Source organism: Neovison vison, chromosome 13 (assembly GCF_020171115.1).
Source record: "Neovison vison isolate M4711 chromosome 13, ASM_NN_V1, whole genome shotgun sequence".
Classification (NCBI taxonomy): Eukaryota; Metazoa; Chordata; class Mammalia; order Carnivora; family Mustelidae; genus Neogale; species Neogale vison.
In genome coordinates, this window is record NC_058103.1 from 77,483,579 (window position 1) to 77,504,375 (window position 20,797).

A 20,797-nucleotide genomic window follows, 5' to 3' on the forward strand; every position below is an offset into this window, starting at 1 on the left:
CAGGACTCTGGGATCACAACTTGAGCCAAGGGCAGCTGCTTAACAACTGAGTCACCTGAGTGTCCCAGTAAATAGGAGGGACACCTGAGTGTCTCAGTTGGTTAAGCGTCTGCCTTTGGCTCAGGTCATGATCCCAGGGTCTTGGGATCAAGTCCTGCATTGGGCTCCTTGCTCAGCGGGGAGTCTGCTTCTCCCTCTGCCTACTGCTCTCCCTGCTTGTGCTCTCTTTCTCTGTCAAATAAATAAAAATCTTAAAAAAAAAAAGAAAGAAAGAAAGAAAGAAAAAGAGAAAGGGAAAGAGAATAAGGCTTAGGAAAGGGAAAATTTGCCAGAACCAGAACTCATATAACTCAGAATTACCCTGCCAAATGAAAAATGTACCTTACGCAAAAGGGAAAGATGTCTTAGTTCCATAGAAAACTTCTTAGTAGAAAGTTAAAGTTTTACTATAATGAAATCATTGGTCCTCAAGCTTCATAAACTCAAGATAGCATGAAAGAAAGCTTAGCTTTCCAGAGCTACCCTATGGCCCAGCAATCGCACTACTGGGTATTTACCCTAAAGATACAAATGTAGTGATCCAAAGGGGCTCGTGCACCTGAATGTTTATAGCAGCAATGTCCACAATAGCCAAACTATGGGAAGAACCTAGATGTCCATCAACAGATAAATGAATAAAGAAGATGTGGTATATATATACAACAGAATACTATGTAGCCATCAAAAGAAATGAAATCTTGCCATTTGCAACAATGTGGATGGAACTAGAGGGTGTTATGCTGAGTGAAATAAGTCAATCAGAGAAAGAATTATATGATCTCCCTGATATATGAGGAATTTGAAAGGCAAAGTGGGGGGTTGGGGAGGTAGGGAAGGAAAAAATGAAAGAAGATGGGATCGGGAGGGAGACAAACCATAAGAGACTCCTAATCTCACAAAACAAACTGAGGGTTGCCCCGGGGAGGGGGATAGGGAGAGGGTGGGAGGGTTATGGACACTGGGGAAGGTATGTGCTATGGTGAGTGCCGTGAAGTGTGTAAGAGTGATGATTCACAGACCTGTACCCCTGGGGCAAATAATACATTATATGTTAATAAAAAATGAAGAAAGAAAACTTAGCTTTCCATTATATGTGGCTCTTGAGCTGATTAGAGGTACAGTGTTTTTAAAAGATGATTATAGTATTTTTATGTGATATAAATCTAGTACATTTCCTTTCCAAAAATTGCCTGTGTCTTCCTTTGCCAGATTTATCTTTTCCTTTATTTATTTTTTAGAAGTTTTTATTTATTTACATGAGAGAGTATAAGCAGGGGGAGCAGCAGAGGCAGAGGGAGAAGAAGGCTCCCCACTGAGCAGGGATCATGACCTGAGTGAAGGCAGATGCATAACCAGCTGAGCCACCCAGGCGCCCTTATCTTTTCCTTTAGAGGTATCTACCTGGAGAACTGGTGTACTAAATAAGAATATATAAATCATTTTGACCTATATGAATTTATAAATTTTTCACTATAATAAAAATAGTTTTATTGTTTTTCTTTTTAAAAAATGTTATTTATTTATTTGAGAGTGAGAATGAAGAGCGCATGAGAGGGAGACGTCAGAGGGAGAAGCAGACTGCCGGCCGAGCAGGGAGCCCAATGTGGACTCGATTCTGGGACTCCAGGATCCTGACCTGAGCCGAAGGCAGTTGCTTAACCAACTGAGCCACCCCATACTAAAAATAATTTTAAATGGATCTGTTTGCAATGACAGATACCAAAAGTTGGCACCTTTTTCCACTCAGATACTACTTTCATTGACACTTCTGTTTAATATTCTATCATCCAGCTTTGCAGTTGCTGGAATGTGCTAGTGTGACTGTCCCCAAACCCTCTCCATGCTCTTTGCCCAGGCAGCCTCCCTACAGTCAGAGATGCTTCATATAGTGACCATCCCATTTAACAATTTTCTAGTAAGAGAGTGGTATGTTGGTAAATAAGCAGTCTGGCAAATGTACAGTTTGATAGAAATAAACTTTTTTTAACCTAAAGTTTATATTAAGTCCAGACCTGATGAGAAAGTCAAGGTGTATGCCATGGGAAGGAGAATTTAGTTGGTCAGAGTTGAAGGGACTGGAGGTGGAAGAGTATGTAGTAGGCTCCATGTAGCTGGGAGGAGACAGTAAGATGATGGAACACAGACTGCTCAACAAAGAACACTACTGACTCTTTCCTCTTCAACATCTGTCTCGGCCTTTTATTATCTGTGTGACTTAAGAAGGGTTGTTGAGAGAATTAAAAACAGTATTTTGCTATCTTAACTCAAGGTAGATAAAACTATGTCTTGAACTTCTTTTGAATCCTTCATAATACACTGATAAGCACAGAACAGGCATCCAGTTAGTGCTGAATTTTGTGTTTACATGTAAGAAAAGCTAATTTTAGGAGTACTTTGCTCTCTGTAAGTTGGTATTAAGTGTGTAAAAAGAAACTGGTTATCATCTGAAATTCGTTACATCAATATGTTTTCAAATTAGATCATATAAACATCTGCAGACATTATTTATATGATAAACATTCTCTATTTCAACAATTTCACTTCCAGAAAAAAGTGCTTTTCCAAAAGTTAGTGGTTAATAACAGATCATCTCTGGAGGGTAGAATTATAGGGACCTTTTACTTTATAGATTAAGTTATTTTCTGTTATGTATGCTGTTTTTTTAAAGTATATTACTTTGTAGTCAGAAACAAATTTAAGTTGGTATTGGAGATAGATTTTAAAAATAACCGTTCTTGGCAGAGATTTGCTGAAGTTCCTGTGTGTGTTTATACAGGGAGAGCATGAAGGCAGTGACAAACACTGAAGACAGAGAAATGAGGAGAAAGAAGGAAGAATATTTAACTTTTAGTCCTCTAACAGTTGTAATATTTGTGGTCGTGTGCTGTGTTATGATGGTCTTACTTTATTTCTTCTACAAATGGCTGGGTAAGAAGTCATACTTTGTATTTGCTACTTTCAGCCTACAAGCTTTTCATTTATTTTATTAGATTGAAGGTATTATATCCAGAAAGCTTAAACAAATGATTGAAAAGTAATGTTAACTCTCTAAACTGTCAGAAGTGCTAGATCCCCCTCACTCTAGGATAAAAATTATAAAAATATTCAGATTAAAAATATCCAGTGTCTTTGAGATAAGAACACTTCTTCATGGATGACTTGAAAGAACTGCTGCGGCCCCTAAATTTCCATCTCTGCAGATAAAGCTGGAGAGCCCAGTATCTAAGCAGCAGACTAAGGACTTCTTGGTGACTGTATTTAGTTACACGAAATAGATTATTCAAATTACTAATTTATTGCCTCTGCTTATCCCTAAAGTGTGCTTTGTTCTTTTGTCAGGGTCCAAATCAAGATGTATTGCTCAAATTTTGTTTTACTTGTGTTAACAGTCAAGATCGTACTACATCTAAAGACACACAAGTACTTGCCTGTGGTCTAAATAATAACAGGTACTTTTCCTTTAAGAAGGTAGGGGTAGGAATTGTAAGGGCTTGCCCATCCCCTGAGCAGTCGTGTTGGTGGTCTGAAAGAATGGAAATTTGCCATCTCTGGGCAATGCACAGCACAAAGAGGAGGAGACTAGGGAAAAAGGAAGTGGTCTGGTAAGAACTAGCAAAAATGCTTTGTGAAAACCACGACAGGCTCCAGTGCTTATTTGGAGAACATTAGCACAATTTTCTGGACTAGAAAACTGAGGTACTCAGGTTGGTTTCAGCTTATTGTCCAATATTTCCTGTCCTGTGGCAGCATTAAAAACTAGACCTCTGGCCTATATTTCCAACTAGAAAAAGAATAATTTGAATGTCACTCATATTTCAATGTCATGCTGGGGGAGTAGATGTTAGGATAGTTATTTGTATTTACATTGTCATTGTGCAGCTGATTTTTCTAATTTAATACTTAGCCTTCACTCGTTTGTGTCTGACCCTCAATTAATTAGTGGTCTTTGATAGAAAAAAGAGATTCCTCTACCCTACCCTAAAGCATGCTTTCATTTGTGGTGAGAAATTTCCTTAAACTTTCAGGTATTTAAAAAGTTGACCTTGCTTATCAATGTAATTTTTTTTTTTTTTAAGATTTTATTTATTTGACAGATCACTATGCAGAGAGGCAGGCAGAAGGGGGAGGAGGAGAAGGCTCCCCACTGAGCAGAGAGCCCGGATGTGGGGCTCAATCCAGGACTCTGAGATCAAGACCCGGGCCAAAGGCAGAGGCTTTAACCCACTGAGCCACCCAGGCACCCCTCAATGTAATTTTTTATGTAGGAGGCAGATCATTAAACTTCCTAGGTTATCCTAGGCAGATCATTAAACCTCCCAGGTTATCCTGGGAGTTAATTATGACTCTTACAAAATCGATGTGGTATTGCAAGACATAATGTACCTCCAAATGGTTCCTTAATGGCTAAAGTTGCTGCCATTTTTAATTTATGAAATTTATCAAATTGGTAAGGTTCCCTTTACCATTTTATGTTAAGTCATGCTCAAGAAAGTAAAGATGGTTATATTAACCAGATGCTTTCTCATACCTAATCATTTTCCTAGTATACTATGACATTGAATGAAATAAAACTCTGTTAAGGTCTCAAGAACATGCTTTCTACCTAAGTTTTAAAACTTGGGTTGGCAGCCTTTGGTGGATGACTCACTGAACATAACTTGGCAGTCTTTGATTGTCTTTGTTTTACTGCTTACATTACCATATGTAACTAGTAATAACAAATAATGACAACAGACTAAAAAAGTAAATTCTAGAGAGGATATGTGCTATGGTGAGCACTGTGAATTGTGTAATACTGATGAATCGCAGACCTGTACTCCTGAAACAAATAATATATATTAATTTTAAAAAAGTAATTTGTTCAAGTTCACCAATTACAAAGTGGCCAATAGTTAAAAAGGAGGATATCAGAAAATTTTTGAATGGTATCTGTGTTTCTGAAAAAGGAAAATTTCTGGAGACTCATGAATAAGATCTAAGTTGTCCACCTACATAAAGAGCAAGATGCCGGATGATTTTTCAGACTTTTCTGTGACATTTTAAAGATAGAATAAAAGGTGTATAGATTTAAAAAAGAAGAAGAAAGAAAGTGGCTATCCCTGATTTACTATCTCTAGATTACTCTCCCTTTCTCATCTACAGGACAGTTATAATTTTCTGAAATTTAGTGGAATTTGAAAAATCCAGGTAAAATTCATATTGCCATTGTGAAGTTTTGAGAAAGTTAAGGAAATGAATAGTTTGTTTTATAGTATAATAATTTCTCTCCCTTCTTAAGAATAAGATTAGATGTAATTTTAAATAATTTTCAAAAAAGTATAGCTAATATAGAAAAATATTTGTGAACATTAACTACTTTAGTTTCATATCATAACAGAGTGGTTTGTTTAAATGGATTTGGTTTTACCACAGGTCAAATAATTGGAGATAAATTCCACCATACGAAATATAGATAACTTGTTTAAGGTAGATGTCAGTTCTCATCCCTAAAGTGCATTTTTTTTAAAGATTTTTATTTATTTATTTGTTTGACAGACAGAGAACACAAGTAGGCAGAGAGGCAGGCAGAGAAAGAGAGGAAGGGGAGCAGGCTTCCTGCTGAGCAGGGAGCCCGATGTGGAGCTCGATCCCAGGACCCTGGGATCATGACCTGTGCCGAAGGCAGAGGCTTTAACCCACTGAGCCACCCAGGCATCCCCCTAAGGTGCATTTTTTAAAACACTTCTGTTTACTTAATTCGTCCGTTCCTTACATTTAAGTTCTTACAAGTGTCTATATCTTACTTCATAGACATGTTAGTTTGAATCATTGAATGACAGAGAATGCAGAGCCAGCTTTAGCCCTTAAGCAGTCCTACCAGTGTGTAATGGAACCGAAACAACACATTAAACACTCGCATTTCAATAAAACTCAAGATCTAAATATTTTCAGCTTAATAACCAATTCAGATAATAATATGGTCACTGCATTGAAAGTATCATGATGCAGTAAGAAAGCTAGATTACTATTGCGTGTATAAATATTTTCTAATCACATTTCCTTCTGTTCTCATATAATTTAGTGTCTTCTTTTTTTCTAGTGTATGTTATGATAGCAATCTTCTGCATAGCATCAGCAATGAGTCTGTACAACTGTCTAGCTGCACTCATTTGTAAGATACCGTGTGGACGATGCACGTATGTATCTCTTACAAGGAATCCTGTAATGTTGGTATTTGTAATTTAAAACAATACAGGGAAAAGTAGGAGTGGTATTTTAACTCTCTGTAAGCCAACATACATGTAGCTATTAAAATTTAAATTAACTTAAATTAATTTTAAAATTCAGTTCCTCACTCTCATTAGCTACATTTCCAATGCTAACTAACCACGTGTAGCTACTACTGGCTACTGTACTGGGCAGCACAGATACCAGACATTTTCATCATGGACAGTTCTGTTGAATTAATGAATATTTTTGATGTATTATTTGTTGTACTTAAATTTAGGGCTTTTAAATCGATATTTTAGTAGCTTTCTTGTGACTGTGGTTAACATTTGTCATTTCTCGTGTTTAAGTGAACATTTTATTTCACCTGCAGAGTAGACTAACCTATTTCTGTCTATTTTTTTAGGATTATATTTCGCGGCAAGAGCATTGAAGTGCGACTTATTTTTCTCTCTGGACTATGCATAGCAGTAGCTATTGTTTGGGCTGTATTTAGAAATGAAGATAGGTATGAGTACTCAGTGTATTTGCTTTTTGAGTAAGGATGCATGATTTTGTATCTTGCTTGGTAGTTATGCATTATGATTATTCTGGATTTTTTTTTTTTTCTTTTATCCCAGAACACCATAGTCTTGAAATAAGCTAAATAAGACTCATAAGCAGATCTTGTGCTAATGGGTTCAAGGTCATATAGATAAGAAAATACGTACTATGGTTTAAATATCTAAGCCTATTTTGAAATAGGCTTCAAAATATACTTACGATGACATATCCACACAATGAAGTACAATGCGGCTATAAAAGATAAAGAAGATCTCTTTAAACTGATATGCAGTGATTTCCAGGATGTATTTTTAAGTGAAAAAAGAATATATAGAGTATGCTACCTTTCTGTAAGAGAGGAAAAATAATATACAAATATCTGTCCATTTGTAGGAAGGATGACCAGAAAAAGATCTTAACTTTTTAATGGTTTTTTTAATAAAATTACTAAAGCCTAAATTACTTGTAGCCTAAAATTTGGAAGCAAGGATTTACAATTTTTTTTTTTTAAGATTTTATTTATTTTGACAGACAGAAATCACAGGGAGGCAGAGAGGCAGAGAGAGAGGAAAGGAAGCCGGCTCCCTGCCGAGCAGAGAGCCCAATGCGGGGCTCGATCCCCGGACCCCGGGATCATGACCTGAGCCGAAGGCAGAGGCCCTAACCCACTGAGCCACCCAGGTGCCCCGCAAGGATTTACAATTTAAGGTGGCTTCAGCTGATAATAATATGTATCAGTTCCTAGTAGATTATGTTACATAGTTCTCATTTCCTTTAGATTCCAGCTATCTGGACATAAGTGAACACCAATATCTTTTGTTATGAGCCGCCTTTCTAAAAGAAACATACATGTATATGTTCAAAGATTAAAGATAAATGTTCTGAGGTAGGCTTTCACTTTTTCCTTAGTTATAGTAGTAGTCATTATTCTACTAGTACAGCAAATTAATATGAAGTATATGAGAGGTTTTTTTGTCATTATAATTGCTGCTTAATCAAATAGTTAAATCATAACAACTGAATGATACTTTAATGATCTATTTATTTTGAAAGGTCCCATCTAAGCATAACTACATAAACCAGTAGAGTATTCTTTTGATTTTAGGTGGGCTTGGATTTTACAGGATATCTTGGGGATCGCTTTCTGTCTGAATTTAATTAAAACACTGAAGTTACCCAACTTCAAGGTAAAGTATACTGCTTTGCAAGCTAAAATAATTTTTCTTTTTCTTTTTTCCCTTTTTTTTTTTTTAAGATTTTTATTTATTTATTTGACAGAGAGAGACACAGCAAGAGAGGGAACACAAGCAGGGGGAGTGGGAGAGGGAGAAGCAGGTGTCCTGCTAAGCAGGGACCCTGATGTGGGGCTCTATCCCAGGACCTAAGAACCATGACCTGAGCCAAAGGCAGACACTTAACCCCTGAGCCGTCCAGGCACCCCAATAATTCTTTCTTTTTAAAACAACTTTATTCAAGTATAATTTACATGTGGCAAAATGCACCCATCTTAAGTATACAGTTTATTGAAGCTGTACAAATGAATAACTGTAGCCACCATCCCAATCAATTATAGAAGATTTCTCATCTCTTTGAAAGCTCTGTCCTGTCCTTTTGCAGTCAACACTAATCACCAGCCGTAGCAAACTATTGGTTTGCTAGCTAAAATATTTTTAATTATTTCTATAATATGCCAAATTCATAAAAATCCTTACAAAATATCATCAGAGAACATTAATTTAGTGATTTTTTTAAAGAATGGGTTAAAGAAGATAAAATTTTTAATGTGATTTGTAGAATAAAACTACAAATAGTAATAATTGTTAAATGCCTTAAAAAAAGTGTTCAAATGAAATTTCATTATGTTTATTTGTATTTGCAAAACCATATAATTTCTTCATTTACAGGGAAGTTTGACCTTTAAATTTTTTCTTTTTTTTCAACAGTCATGTGTGATACTTCTAGGTCTTCTCCTCCTCTATGATGTGTTTTTTGTTTTCATAACACCCTTCATCACAAAGGTATGATATTTTTGAAATCCATGAGAAACACGTTATAAGAAGAGAATCTTAAACCTGTTCTTCGATAACTGACTTTGCAGATGTTTACCATTGAGTATGTGCTAATTCTCTTTTGAAAATTACCATTGGAGTTGGCCTTTTTTTTTTCCTAATTATTTTTTGTACCATATAATGTATTATTTGCCCCGGGGGATAGGTCTGTGATTCATCAGGCTTACACATTTCACAGCACTCCCCATAGCCCATACCCTCCCCAGTGCCCATAACCCAACCACCCTATCCCTACCTCCTCACCCCCTATGAAGTTGCCTTCTAATAGATGATTTTAAGCTTTTAATTCATTCTGCTAAATGAAAAATGTCTCCTGGCTGATCATGAGACTATAAATTTTCTTCCTATCCATTTTAAAATAACTTTTCTTGTTATAAAACAATGGTTACTGTAGACAATATGAACAACAAAAAGAAGGAAAGTGCATCATTGCTGCTATCATTTCTGTACCCCTAGTTTGAGACTAAGAAAGAGCTCCACACTGGAAGTCTGACAGCGTGAAGTGTTGCTCTGTAACTGCTACCCTGGCAAGTCACTCACACTTTGTGCTTCCGGTTCCTAATCCATTGTGTGAGGGAGTATTGCTAGCATTCCAGCCTCCCTCTGCCCTCAGTAGAATTCTTCCAGTCGGAACTGACAGAACCCGATCTAACCTTTCTAGACCACAAAGGCTCTTCTATCCAACCTGTGTATAGAAGCCAAGGTGGAGCTGGCCTCAGAAGAAACTAGACCCAGGGCCACATACTCTCCCTTTCCACTTCTGTCCATTTTGTTCTTTGTCCCAGACTGGCTTTTTCAATGAAGTTCGAGTAATAGCAGCTGACAGCTCCTTGTTCACCTGTCCCCCACACCTGCCATTAGCTCTTCCATAAAATAGTGATGCTGTTCCCAGAGTAAGGGAGAGGTGTTGGGTGAGTGTGGTCGTCCTTCATTATTTGCCCAGCTTTTCTACTTGTCCCTATTTCTATGTCCTGAATATTTTATTTTATTTTATTGCTCAGTTCTCCTGCTTTCCCCATTTTATGTTGAGTCTTGTTTGCTGTTATAATCACTGCATTTTTTCCCCATTAGTTCTTTATCTCTTCTTTAGCCCCTACCATGTGTGAAAGAAATCACTGTAAAACTGCACTTCTAATATTTACTATAAGGGCATAAACATGTGGCACTAAGATGTGCCCCACTGGGGAGCTAAAATGCAAGTAGGAGTTAATGTAGTTAACTGTCCCATATTACAGCTAACCAGACCATTTTACTAGCATCTTTCTGTGCCTTAATGATGAGCTATTTGAGTCACTGACTTTGTTCAGCAAAAGTAACCTTTTTAAAACATAGAATTAATATTATAGATTATAACAAAAAATGTCAGTTAATGAAAGCTTTCTATCTAAAGCCATCCCGGTTTGTATCCGTTTATTTAGTTCAAAAAAAGAGTTTCTGTAAGTCACTCCAGAGGGGTCCCATAATGAAAGTGAAACATTCTGTGTACAAAACCATTCTCTAAGTCAGCAGATAGTCATAGCATATGGCCCATATAGTACACGGGGGCTAAGGTATGAACCGTATTTAAACCCTTTAAAAATTTTTTTCCATTCAGTGTTTTTTTATTTGTTGTTTGTTTTTTAGTGGGAGAGAGGTCAGGAAAAGGACAAAGGGAGAGGGAGAGCAAGAATCTTAAGCAGGCTTCATGCCCAGCGCAGTGTAGAGATCATGACCTGAGCCAAAATCAAGTCAAATGGTTAACTGACTAAGCTACCCACGCACCCCTCCATTCAGTTTTAACCTAGTGTCACTTTGTAAATGTTAACTGTCTGCTAAAAAATATTTACAATCCCTCAACATAAAAAGTTGCAGAATTTTAAAGATACAGGATAATAGTAAAGATGTCTTTGAGGCTCTTTGTTCTCTGCCTAGAGAATTTTTCATCTTTTTTTCCGTATTTGTTCCCAGTGACTGATCTGGTGGAAAAGATTAGAAAGATTTTCTTGAACACCTTCTTCTCAGTCTGGTTTGGGTTTTTTTGTTTGTTTGTTTGTTTGTTTGTTTTTTATTAAGGCTATAAACTTTACTTAGTAAGTAACTCAATATGTAATACCTGATTGGGTTTTTGTCTTTAACTGAAAATTTTAAGGATTAAACATTGGACATTTTAGGGACGCCTGGGTGGCGCAGTTGGTTGGACGACTGCCTCCGGCTCAGGGCGTGATCCTGGAGTCCCGGGATCGAGTCCCACATCAGGCTCCCAGCTCCATGGGGAGTCTGCTTCGCTCTCTGACCTTCTCCTCGCTCATGCTCTCTCTCACTGTCTCTCTCTCTCAAATAAATAAAAAAAAAAAAAAAAACATTGGACATTTTATTTATTTTTTTAAGATTTTATTTATTTATTCGACAGAGAGAGATCACAAGTAGGCAGAGAGGCAGGCAGAGAGAGAGAGAGGAGGAAGCAGGCTCCCCGCTGAGCACAGAGCCCAATGCGGGACTCGATCTGAGGACCCTGAGATCATGACCTGAGCTGAAGGCAGCGGCTTAACCCACTGAGCCACCCAGGCGCCCCAACATTGGACATTTTAAATGTGTCTTTCAACGGGTGTTAGCAGAGTTTTTTGTTTGTTTGTTTTAAGATTTTATTTATTTATCAGAGGTGGGGGGGAGAGAGCGAGCACAGGCAGACAGAATGGCAGGCAGAGGCAGAGGGAGAAGCAGGCTCCCCGCCGAGCAAGGAGCCCGATGTGGGACTCGATCCCAGGACGCTGGGATCATGACCTGAGCTGAAGGCAGCTGCTTAACCAACTGAGCCACCCGGGCGTCCCTGTTAGCAGAGTTTTAATGAATAAGCAGAGGAGGTAGCCACAGGAGTACAGGTACTAAGGGGCACCTGGGTGTTTCCATCAATTAAGCTTCCAGTCCTTGATTTCTGGCTTGGGTCATAATCTCAGGGTCATGAGATTGAGCCCTGTGTCGAGCTCCGCACTGGACATGGAGCCTGCTTGGGAGTCTCTTTCCCTTTCTCTCTGCTCCCTGACCCATCTCCTGCTCTTTGTCTCTCTCTTTCTCTCTCTCTGTCTCTGTAAAAAAACAGAAACAAAAAAAACTGTCTTCATTTATTTTCCATCCACCCCTGTAAATTGGTATAGTAATTGCAAATAGTAGTTACTCAGATGTAGGAGAGGATGTCAGTGATGGCCTTCAGTTAAATGTTTGAAATAGCAATTAGAAAATGAACCACAATGAACTCTGTCTGGAAATTAAATCACATTATGGGAGTTTGCTGTAAGGAATTATATTTAATATTAGTCTATTTTCCAAACTGCTATGACTTAACCCTTCTGTAACCCGAAGCGCAACATGAGGGAAAGATTTCTGTAACTGGAGATTATCTCCTCCTTTCTACTCAGCTCAGATCATCAGTGAAGTCCTCTTAAAAACACCAAAGTGATTTTTACTATGCTTCCCACCCACATGGGAAATACTATAGTTACTTGATCAAATTCTCCTTAAATTCAGCATTTATTTATCTTCCCACTACCTGTTTGATGATATGTTCATCCTAATATAAAGCATAGATGGCATTCGTAGTCTTCATTTGCTACCTCCAAATGTTTCCCCTTCACAACAGACTTGGCTATCAGGAAAGAACTATATTAAGGAGCTCCTCAGCCCACATAAAAAGACCTTAGTCAGACACAATGGATGAAATTCAGCTGAGGTTAATGTTTCGATTGGGACATAAAAAGCTGGCAGGGCTGAAACCGGATAGGAGGGTAGAGAAGCTTCTCAGGTTCTTTAGAGCTAGGTCTTTTCAAGTTTGGCTTCATTCTTATGATGGTGAGTAGCTAGATCAAAGGTATCTTCATTTAAATACAGTTACCAATATTTATTACAAATCTAAATACAAAAGATTTTAGTATTGTGTCTCTATTCATTGTTATTGCTAAAACTGACACATAGTACATGGCATAATGTAACTACAAGCACTTAAAATTTATAGTCTATTAAAAATGCTAGCTGTTAGTTCTCAGTATAGATCAGTGCCCAAAGCTTCAGTTGAATAATCTACATTTGGTTTATCTGCTAGTTGGTGATCATTGTTGACCTGTAATAGAATGGACCAAAGTGCTTGGTGAAATTTGTTTTAGATGGCTCCAATTTTCATTAGACTTTTTAAGGAACACTGTCTACAGCCCATTTTTCACCAGTTTTCTGTAGGCCGTTAGCCAGGGGATCAAATCATTCTTAAATACTGATAGATTGTTCTCTTTAAATGATTGGGCAATTTCTTTCATCTTCCTCCTGAATTTTAGAATGGCGAGAGTATCATGGTTGAACTTGCAGCTGGACCTTTTGGAAACAATGAAAAGGTAGGGATGGCAATTATATAGAAATGGCTGTGAGTGTATATATGTGTGTCCAGTTAATAATTTTGCCTTCCTGTGTAATCCATTGGTCATGTAGTGCATGTTAAGGTATTGTAAAACTTTATTTCTCACAAAATATAGCCCTTTTCTTAGTTATTCTAAATTATTAAACACCTATTGACTTGGGTTTCATCCTAGAATGATGGAAACTTGGTGGAAGCCACTGCTCAACCCTCAGCTCCCCATGAGAAAGTAAGGATTGTATTTCAGATATGTTCATTGGACTTTAAATCATACCCTCTGAGACAAGACTCTTCTTTGGGGGAAAAAAATCCAGATTTTAAAAAAAAAAAAATCTGTTTCAAGGCCAGAGTCCTATTTTTGGTAAAAAAGAAAAAAAAAAAAGGTTAGATGTGGGGATACTGGACTAATACTGTTAACCCTCAGGTGTTTTGCGTTTCATTTTTCCAAAACTGTATCTATTTCTTTCAAGCTTTCTGTGCATTCAGAGTATATATGTGTGTAGCTTAGGTTCTCTGATTTTAAGTTCTTCTAAAATGTCTATTTTAAAATGTTAGAACAATTACTCTTGTATCAATCCTTCCCTTCTAAGAGATATGGGTAAAGATTCGTAAGAGGTTTATTAGTGCCTTTTTTTTTCCCCCCATAATTACAGTTACCAGTAGTCATCAGGGTACCAAAGCTGGCCTATTTCTCAGTAATGAGTGTGTGCCTCATGCCAGTTTCAATACTGGGTTTTGGAGACATTATTGTACCAGGTAAGCAGTTGTTTGTAACAATTCGGTAAGAATATACTGATGGTTTAAAATTGCCAAATGTGGGACGCCTGGGTGGCTCAGTGGGTTAAGGCCTCTGCCTTCGGCTCAGGTCATGCACTATCCCAGGGTCCTGGGATGGAGCCCTGCGTCTGGCTCTCTGCTCAGCAGGGAGCCTGCTTCCCTTCCTCTCCGTGCCTGCCTCTCTGCCTACTTGTGATCTCTCTCTGTCAAATAAATAAATAAAATCTTTAAAAAAAAAGTTGAATTTAATAATACCAAATGTATTGCACTTTCTGTGACTTCTATTTTAAAATAATAGTTACATGTTAGGAAAAGTGGTTTATGATTACCAGGCAAGGTCATGATCAAGAGAAAAAACATAATAGAATGCCAGCTTGTAGGAAATTATGATACAAAAAATACAGCATATAGCATATCTTCTCTGACAGTTGGATCATTCTCATTGGGCTACCTATAGGATAAACTTAATCCCAGCCCAGGAATAATATAGCCTAGAAGTATTTACTAGTCTTTCTTAAGTCTCTCAGCCGAGAGTTTGTCCTTCTTTACTTTTCTTACAGTCTCTCTGTACTAACTGCCTGTGAAGGAGTAAAAAGCATGGGCTCATCTGCAAAAGCCCTTTCATTTACATAGTAAAGCCAGGCAGAGAGAGAAAAGCCAACAGCTTTGCCTTGTGAGTTGGCATGGCAAAGTCCAGTGTAGCAACTCTCTTAGTTCATTTTCTAGGATAGATCACGGGTTAGGCCACAGAACAAATCTTAGCAAATTTAAGATCGAAATTACATACCAAGTATATTTTCTTACCACAATGGTATGAAACTAGAAATCAATAACAGGAAGAAAACTGGAAAATTCACAAATACATAGAAATTAAATAAAATAGTTTTGAACAACCAGTGCATCAAAGAAAAAATTAAAATAGAAATTTTAAAAATATTTTGACAAAAATGAAAAGAAACAATATCCAAACACTTACAGGGTGCAATAAAAGGAGTTCCAAGAGGGAGTTTATAGTGATAAGCACATACATCAGGAAAAAAGAAAAGCATAGAAGCACCCTAACTTTATATGTAAGGAACTGAAAAAGGAAGAACAAACTAAGCCCAAAGTTAGCAGAAAGAGGGAAATAGGATTCAGCAGAAATAGAGAACAGGAAAATAGTAGAAAAGATGAATAAAACCGAGTAGAAAAGATGAATAAAACCAAGAGTTGGTTATTTTATTTTATATATAGATTTTTAAAAATTTATTTGAGAGAGTAAGCGAGAGAACACAGGAGGAGATGGGGGAAAGAGCAGAGAGAGGGAGGAGACGCCCTGCTGAGCAGGGAGCTAACTTGGGGCTTGATCCCAGGACTCTGGGATCAGGACCTGAGTTGAAGGGAGATGCTTAACCGACTGAGCCGCCCAGGTGCCCCAGAGTTGTTTTTTAAAAAGATGAACAAGGGGCACCTGGTTGGCTCAGTCATCAGGTGTCTGCCTTTGGCTCAGGTCAGATCTTGGGATCCTGGGATCTAGCCCCGCATTGGGCTCCCTGCTTAGCGGGAGGCCTGCTTCTCCCTCTCCGACTTCCCCTGCCTGTGTTCTCTCTCTCGCTGTGTCTTTCTCTGTCAAAAAAATAAAATCTTTTAAAAATAATAATAAATAGGGACGCCTAGGTGGCTCAGTTGGTTAAGCGTCTGCTTTTGGCTCAGGTCATGATCCCAGAGTCCCGGGATCGAGTCCCGAATGGGGCTCCTTGCTCAGCTAGAGCCTGCCTCTCCTTCTGCCCCTCCCCTTGCTCATGCTCATGGGCGCTTTTGCGCCCTCTCTTTCTCAAGTAAATTAATAAATAAAATCTTTAATAAATAAATAAATAGACATAAACAAAAATGACAAACCTTCAACTAGACTAACCAAGAAAAAAAAGAGAGAGAGCCCAAATTGATCAAATCATAAATGAAAGAGGAGATATAACCACAGAAATATAAAAAATTTTCTCCATGTCACGGAATATTAAGCAGCTAAAAAAAATCATGCCTCTAAACACTGCTTAATGGTTTGGGAAAATGTTTAGCAATGGCATTAAGTTAAAAAAAATTACATAATATTTTGTCCAGAATTTGAGGTACCTTATGTTCTCACGGTATGAAAATGAGTGTTAAATACAAGGCAGCATGTATTATTGCCATAGTTAATAGTTGAATTTGCATTGCTGTTACTGTCTTAAGAGAATAATGTGTTTGGTGGGTTTTTTTGTTTGTTTGTTTTGTTTTGTTTTTAGGCCTGTTGGTTGCATATTGTAGAAGATTTGATGTTCAGACTGGTTCTTCTTCTGTATACTACATTTCCTCCACAATCGGTAAATTTTTGTGTTGTCTTCCCATTATGTTGTACTGTCTGTAGGAAAAGGTTGAGATCTAAAAGTATGGAGTCCTGGACTCTGATTCTTCAGCGTTAATTAATACGTTTTCCCATCAAAAAGGAATAATACTTTACTACCTATATCATAAGGTTTTGAGGTTTAAAAAATTATATGTGAAAGAAAATGATTAGATTTCCTATCTTAAATGCTTATTAGAGCATCTGGCACATGACTAGTCAGTAAATTATATAATATTAGATTTTCTCAAAATACTATATGATTGACAATATATTTATATAAATGAATATATGACACAATAACATCTCACCTGGGACAGCAGAAATAATTGTCATTTATCCCTCTATTTCTCTTATTGAGAATAGGAAGCAAGCCAAAAATACTTCTAAACATATCAAACAGATATCTCAAAGTCCATATCAGAGTTCTTTACTCTTAGGTAAGTGGCCTGCTTCAGAGCCATTTAGATACTGTTCTGGCAAAGTTTTCAATTCCACAGTGGAGTAAAATGCAGTAAATTAAAAGTGTATGCTAGTAGGAGAGAAGGTTATTACTAGGAATAGGAACCTGATAGCAAGGAAGAACAGCTAAGTGAATGAAAAGCTGATAAAAAGAAAAAAAAAATACTATAAGGAAGTAAGAAAAGCAGTTCAAGGCTACTGAGAATGGTATTATCAGAGGGCATGGATGTATTAAAGTCCAGTACCAGTCAGTGTGATAGAATACAAGAACACTCAATGCAAAGGCAGGTAAGAGGGCTCTGTCCATTGCTCTGTATAACTTCGGCAGTTCACTTAACTTCCCTGGTCCTCCATTGCCTTGCCCATCCTTAAAATCAGGAGGTAAACTGAGCTGTCTATAAAGGCTCTGTTAGCTCCAGTATTCTGAGATCCTGTGTTCATAGTGAGACGCTGAGTCATTAAGGAGAGATCAGATGATGTTTTGTGTGCCCTTGTTGAAGAAGTCCAGGAAGTAGATAATCAGAATGAAGATTTTCCAAAGCAAATTTTAGTACCTACAGGTACAAATTTTAGTTATCTAAAATGTGCAACAAACAACTCAGCTTCCTTAATGGTGACCGTTATAATGGAGATTTCTTAAATTATTGTCTTTGTCAACGATTAATGATTCGGGTAATTATAATTGAAACACTAACCAGTTTCCAAACTTTCAAAAGCAATGAGGTATGTCTCTGCTAAAGGCTGTCTAGGAAAATAACAAAATGAGGGGAAAAGTCATAGGGCAAAATTGTTCTCAGAAATATTTGAAACCACCACTTCAGTAAAGGAGTCAGAATCCACTTTGGTAGCGGTAGGTCTAAAGTCACCTGCTACCCCTCTGCTCCCATTCTCTTGAAGCTGACTTGTTTGTGCCTCATTCTTCCATGTGCCATTGGGAAGTGGCAAGTGGTCGTTGGAAAGCAGCAGATAACATGTAGAAATGACTAATAATTGGTGTTCTTCTTACAGCCTATGCTGTTGGCATGATACTCACATTTGTTGTTCTGGTGCTGATGAAAAAGGGGCAGCCTGCCCTCCTCTATTTAGTTCCTTGCACACTTGTTACTGCCTCAGTTGTTGCCTGGAGACGTAAGGAAATGAAAAAGTTCTGGAAAGGTAGCAGCTATCAGGTATGTGCTTCTATCTCAGTTACCAAGCTATGACATAATTCACTGGCTAACTTCAGCTGGGACCCACCTATATATATCACAGCTTTTATGTGCCCCAGAGTTTACTTGGCTCTGTCAGGACGTCCAGGTTTTTTCCACCATTACCACCTCACTGTCCACCAGCTGCTCAGCAGTTCTCATCCCTACGGTGGTCTGATGCCAAAACCCTGGTGACTCAAGCCAAAGCTACCAAGAAGCAGTGGGAGGGCATCAGGGAAAACCAGAATAGCATTTCAACATGAGTTTTCAAATCCACACACAAATAGATTTCACGAAAAATAATACTCTATCAAGTCTGAGAGACTGACATTATTTCTTTATAGTAAGAGTCCCGAGGTTTTGCAGATAAAAAGCATGTACTCTTCGGGCGCCTGGGTGGCTCAGTGGGTTGAGGCCTCTGCCTTCGGCTTGGGTCATGATCCCAGGATCCTGGGATCAGTCAAGCCCCATGTCAGGCTCTCTGCTCGGCAGGGAGCCTGCTTGCCCTCCCCTGTCTCTCTGCCTACTTCTGATCTCTCTGTCAAATAAATAAATAAAATCTTAAAAAAAAAAAAAAAAGCATGCACTCTCTACAGCACCTAAATGGGTCTACCTAAATTAAATAGGGTACCCGTTTCAGATTTAAATGGATCAAGACCAACTTCCCTGGAACAGAGAAAATCTTGATAGCAGAATCTGTGGTGTTTGAGCTTTTTCTTCATTGAAGTTAAAACCCTTTCTTTTCCTGAATGTTCTTGATATTCCAGTTAAATTTGTTTCCATTGAAATTAAAGAGCGTTGGGAAACTCCTGCCTGTTAAAGGTCAGGGCTGTGGCATCGATCCCTTCATGAGGCAGTTAGCTCTGCTTTGCCCTATTACAACAAACTACCTTCCTCCATCTGCCCTCATACATGCGTGTTAGTGGTCACATGAACAAAAACAGAAGTACTTTGGGTGGATGCCTGCAATTCTTTTAGTAGATAAGCAGTTCAAAGTTCACATCCATCTTGTGGTTGGTCTGTAGCATCATCTTTATTTAACAAGAGATGATTCACAAACAAGTTAGACTCCTATGTTTGGAAGAAGCACTGTCTAGAATTCTTTTGGGTAAATCTTGTCATTCCTTTGAAATTTGGTTAAAATAATAATACCTGCTCTGTCTACCTCACAGTGTCATTGTCTCAACTTATATTTGTGCACAAAGAATTATGGCCACAAGGCTCTTAACTAGAGTAAGATAGCTCATAACTTTTACATGAAAAGGACACCCACGTAGAATTTTTTATTTATTTTAGATTTTTAAAAATTAAAGTGTGTTCTACAACACACCTTTGAAAGTCACATCCCAAAAAGTACTCTTCACAATCATTTTCTTAAAATAGTGTTATATTTCTTCATTTAGCAAATATTAGTTAAGCAGTTCTGTGAGCCAGGTGCTATTTTAGGTGCTGTTGATAAAAGATGTTGATAAAAGGCTTACTGTCACGGCCTCTTGAAAGTTAGAGGCGAGTGGAGGATGCAGATAGTCATGGACAAAGTGTGATAAATGTATTAGTTATGGTAGGGTGCCATGAAAGCTAGCAATAGGACACCCAGTGCTTGTCATTTTGTGACAGTCAAAGGTGATTTAGGGAAGACTGCTTTTTTTTTTTTTTTTTTTTTTTTTTTTAAGATTTTTATTTATTTGAAGGGCGCCTGGGTGGCTCAGTGGGTTAAGCCTCTGCCTTCGGCTCAGGTCATGATCTCAGGGTCCTGGGATCAAGCCCCGCATCGGGCTCTCCACTTTGCGGGGAGCCTGCTTTCCTCTGCCTCTCTGCCTACTCTGCCTACCTACTCTCTCTCTCTCTCTCTCTCTGTCAAATAAATAAATAAAATCTTAAAAAAAAAAACTTTAGAAAAAAAATGTATTTATTTGAGAGAGAAATGAATGGGAGGAGGGGGAGGGGCAGAGGTGGAAGCAGAAGGAGACTTCTTACTGACCCAGAATCCTGACCTGACACTTAACAGACACTTAACTAACTGAGCCACCCAGGCACCCCTTAGACAAAGCTTCATAAAGAATGTTAAATTTATGTTGAAACTTTAAGACTGAACCATGTGTTCCATATGGAGGGAACCATGTCTTGAAATGTTCAGAGGGAAGAGATCATGGCACATTTAAGAACTAAATGAAGTTTGGGACGCCTGGGTGGCTCAGTTGGTTAAGCAGCTGCCTTCGGCTCAGGTCATGATCTCAGCGTCCTGGGATCGAGTCCCACATCGGGCTCCTTGCTCGGCAGGGAGCCTGCTTCTCCCTCTGCCTCTGCCTGCCTCTCTGTCTGCCTGTGCTCGCTCTCTCTCCCTCTCTCTCTGACAAATAAATAAATAAAATCTTAAAAAAAAAAAAAAAAGAACTAAATGAAGTTTAGGATGACTATAATGTTGAGTAACAGCAGGAAATGAAAACTGGAGAAAGATACTAAATAAAGCAATTGATGGTAAGAAAATATATTTTAAAATATCTGAAAAGTTAAGACAACGTTAGTTATACACTTCTCACTTTTGTAGTGTGGTCTCATAATTTTATTAGGTAAAGACATTCAAAATATAAAAATAACACCTCATAATAAAAAGTGTGCAGTCTGGTACCAGACTGCCTAAGTTTAAGTCTTGTTTTGTTAATTATTAGCCACATAACCTTAGACAAGTTACTAGCTTCTTGGTGCCTCAGTTTCCTTTAATGTAAAAAGGAATAATCATCATCCTACTTCAGAGGGTTGTTGTAAAATATGCAAATTG

General features: G+C 38.0%; 1 protein-coding gene across 2 annotated transcripts in view; it reads left to right on the top strand.

The window, feature by feature from the left end:
* SPPL2A (signal peptide peptidase like 2A) overlaps positions 1-20,797 on the top strand; it is a 49,254-nt gene that overhangs the window by 23,449 nt on the left and 5,008 nt on the right. Inside the window, exons 6-15 of one of the 2 annotated variants that reach the window (XM_044231783.1) lie at positions 2,816-2,967; positions 6,119-6,215; positions 6,653-6,754; positions 7,895-7,976; positions 8,733-8,807; positions 13,157-13,213; positions 13,409-13,462; positions 13,887-13,989; positions 16,272-16,349; positions 17,840-18,000. In XM_044231783.1, coding sequence (XP_044087718.1) covers positions 2,816-2,967; positions 6,119-6,215; positions 6,653-6,754; positions 7,895-7,976; positions 8,733-8,807; positions 13,157-13,213; positions 13,409-13,462; positions 13,887-13,989; positions 16,272-16,349; positions 17,840-18,000 — 961 coding nt within the window. The remainder of the gene's footprint in view (positions 1-2,815; positions 2,968-6,118; positions 6,216-6,652; positions 6,755-7,894; positions 7,977-8,732; positions 8,808-13,156; positions 13,214-13,408; positions 13,463-13,886; positions 13,990-16,271; positions 16,350-17,839; positions 18,001-20,797) is intronic. The other variant, XM_044231784.1, reaches the window with a different exon arrangement.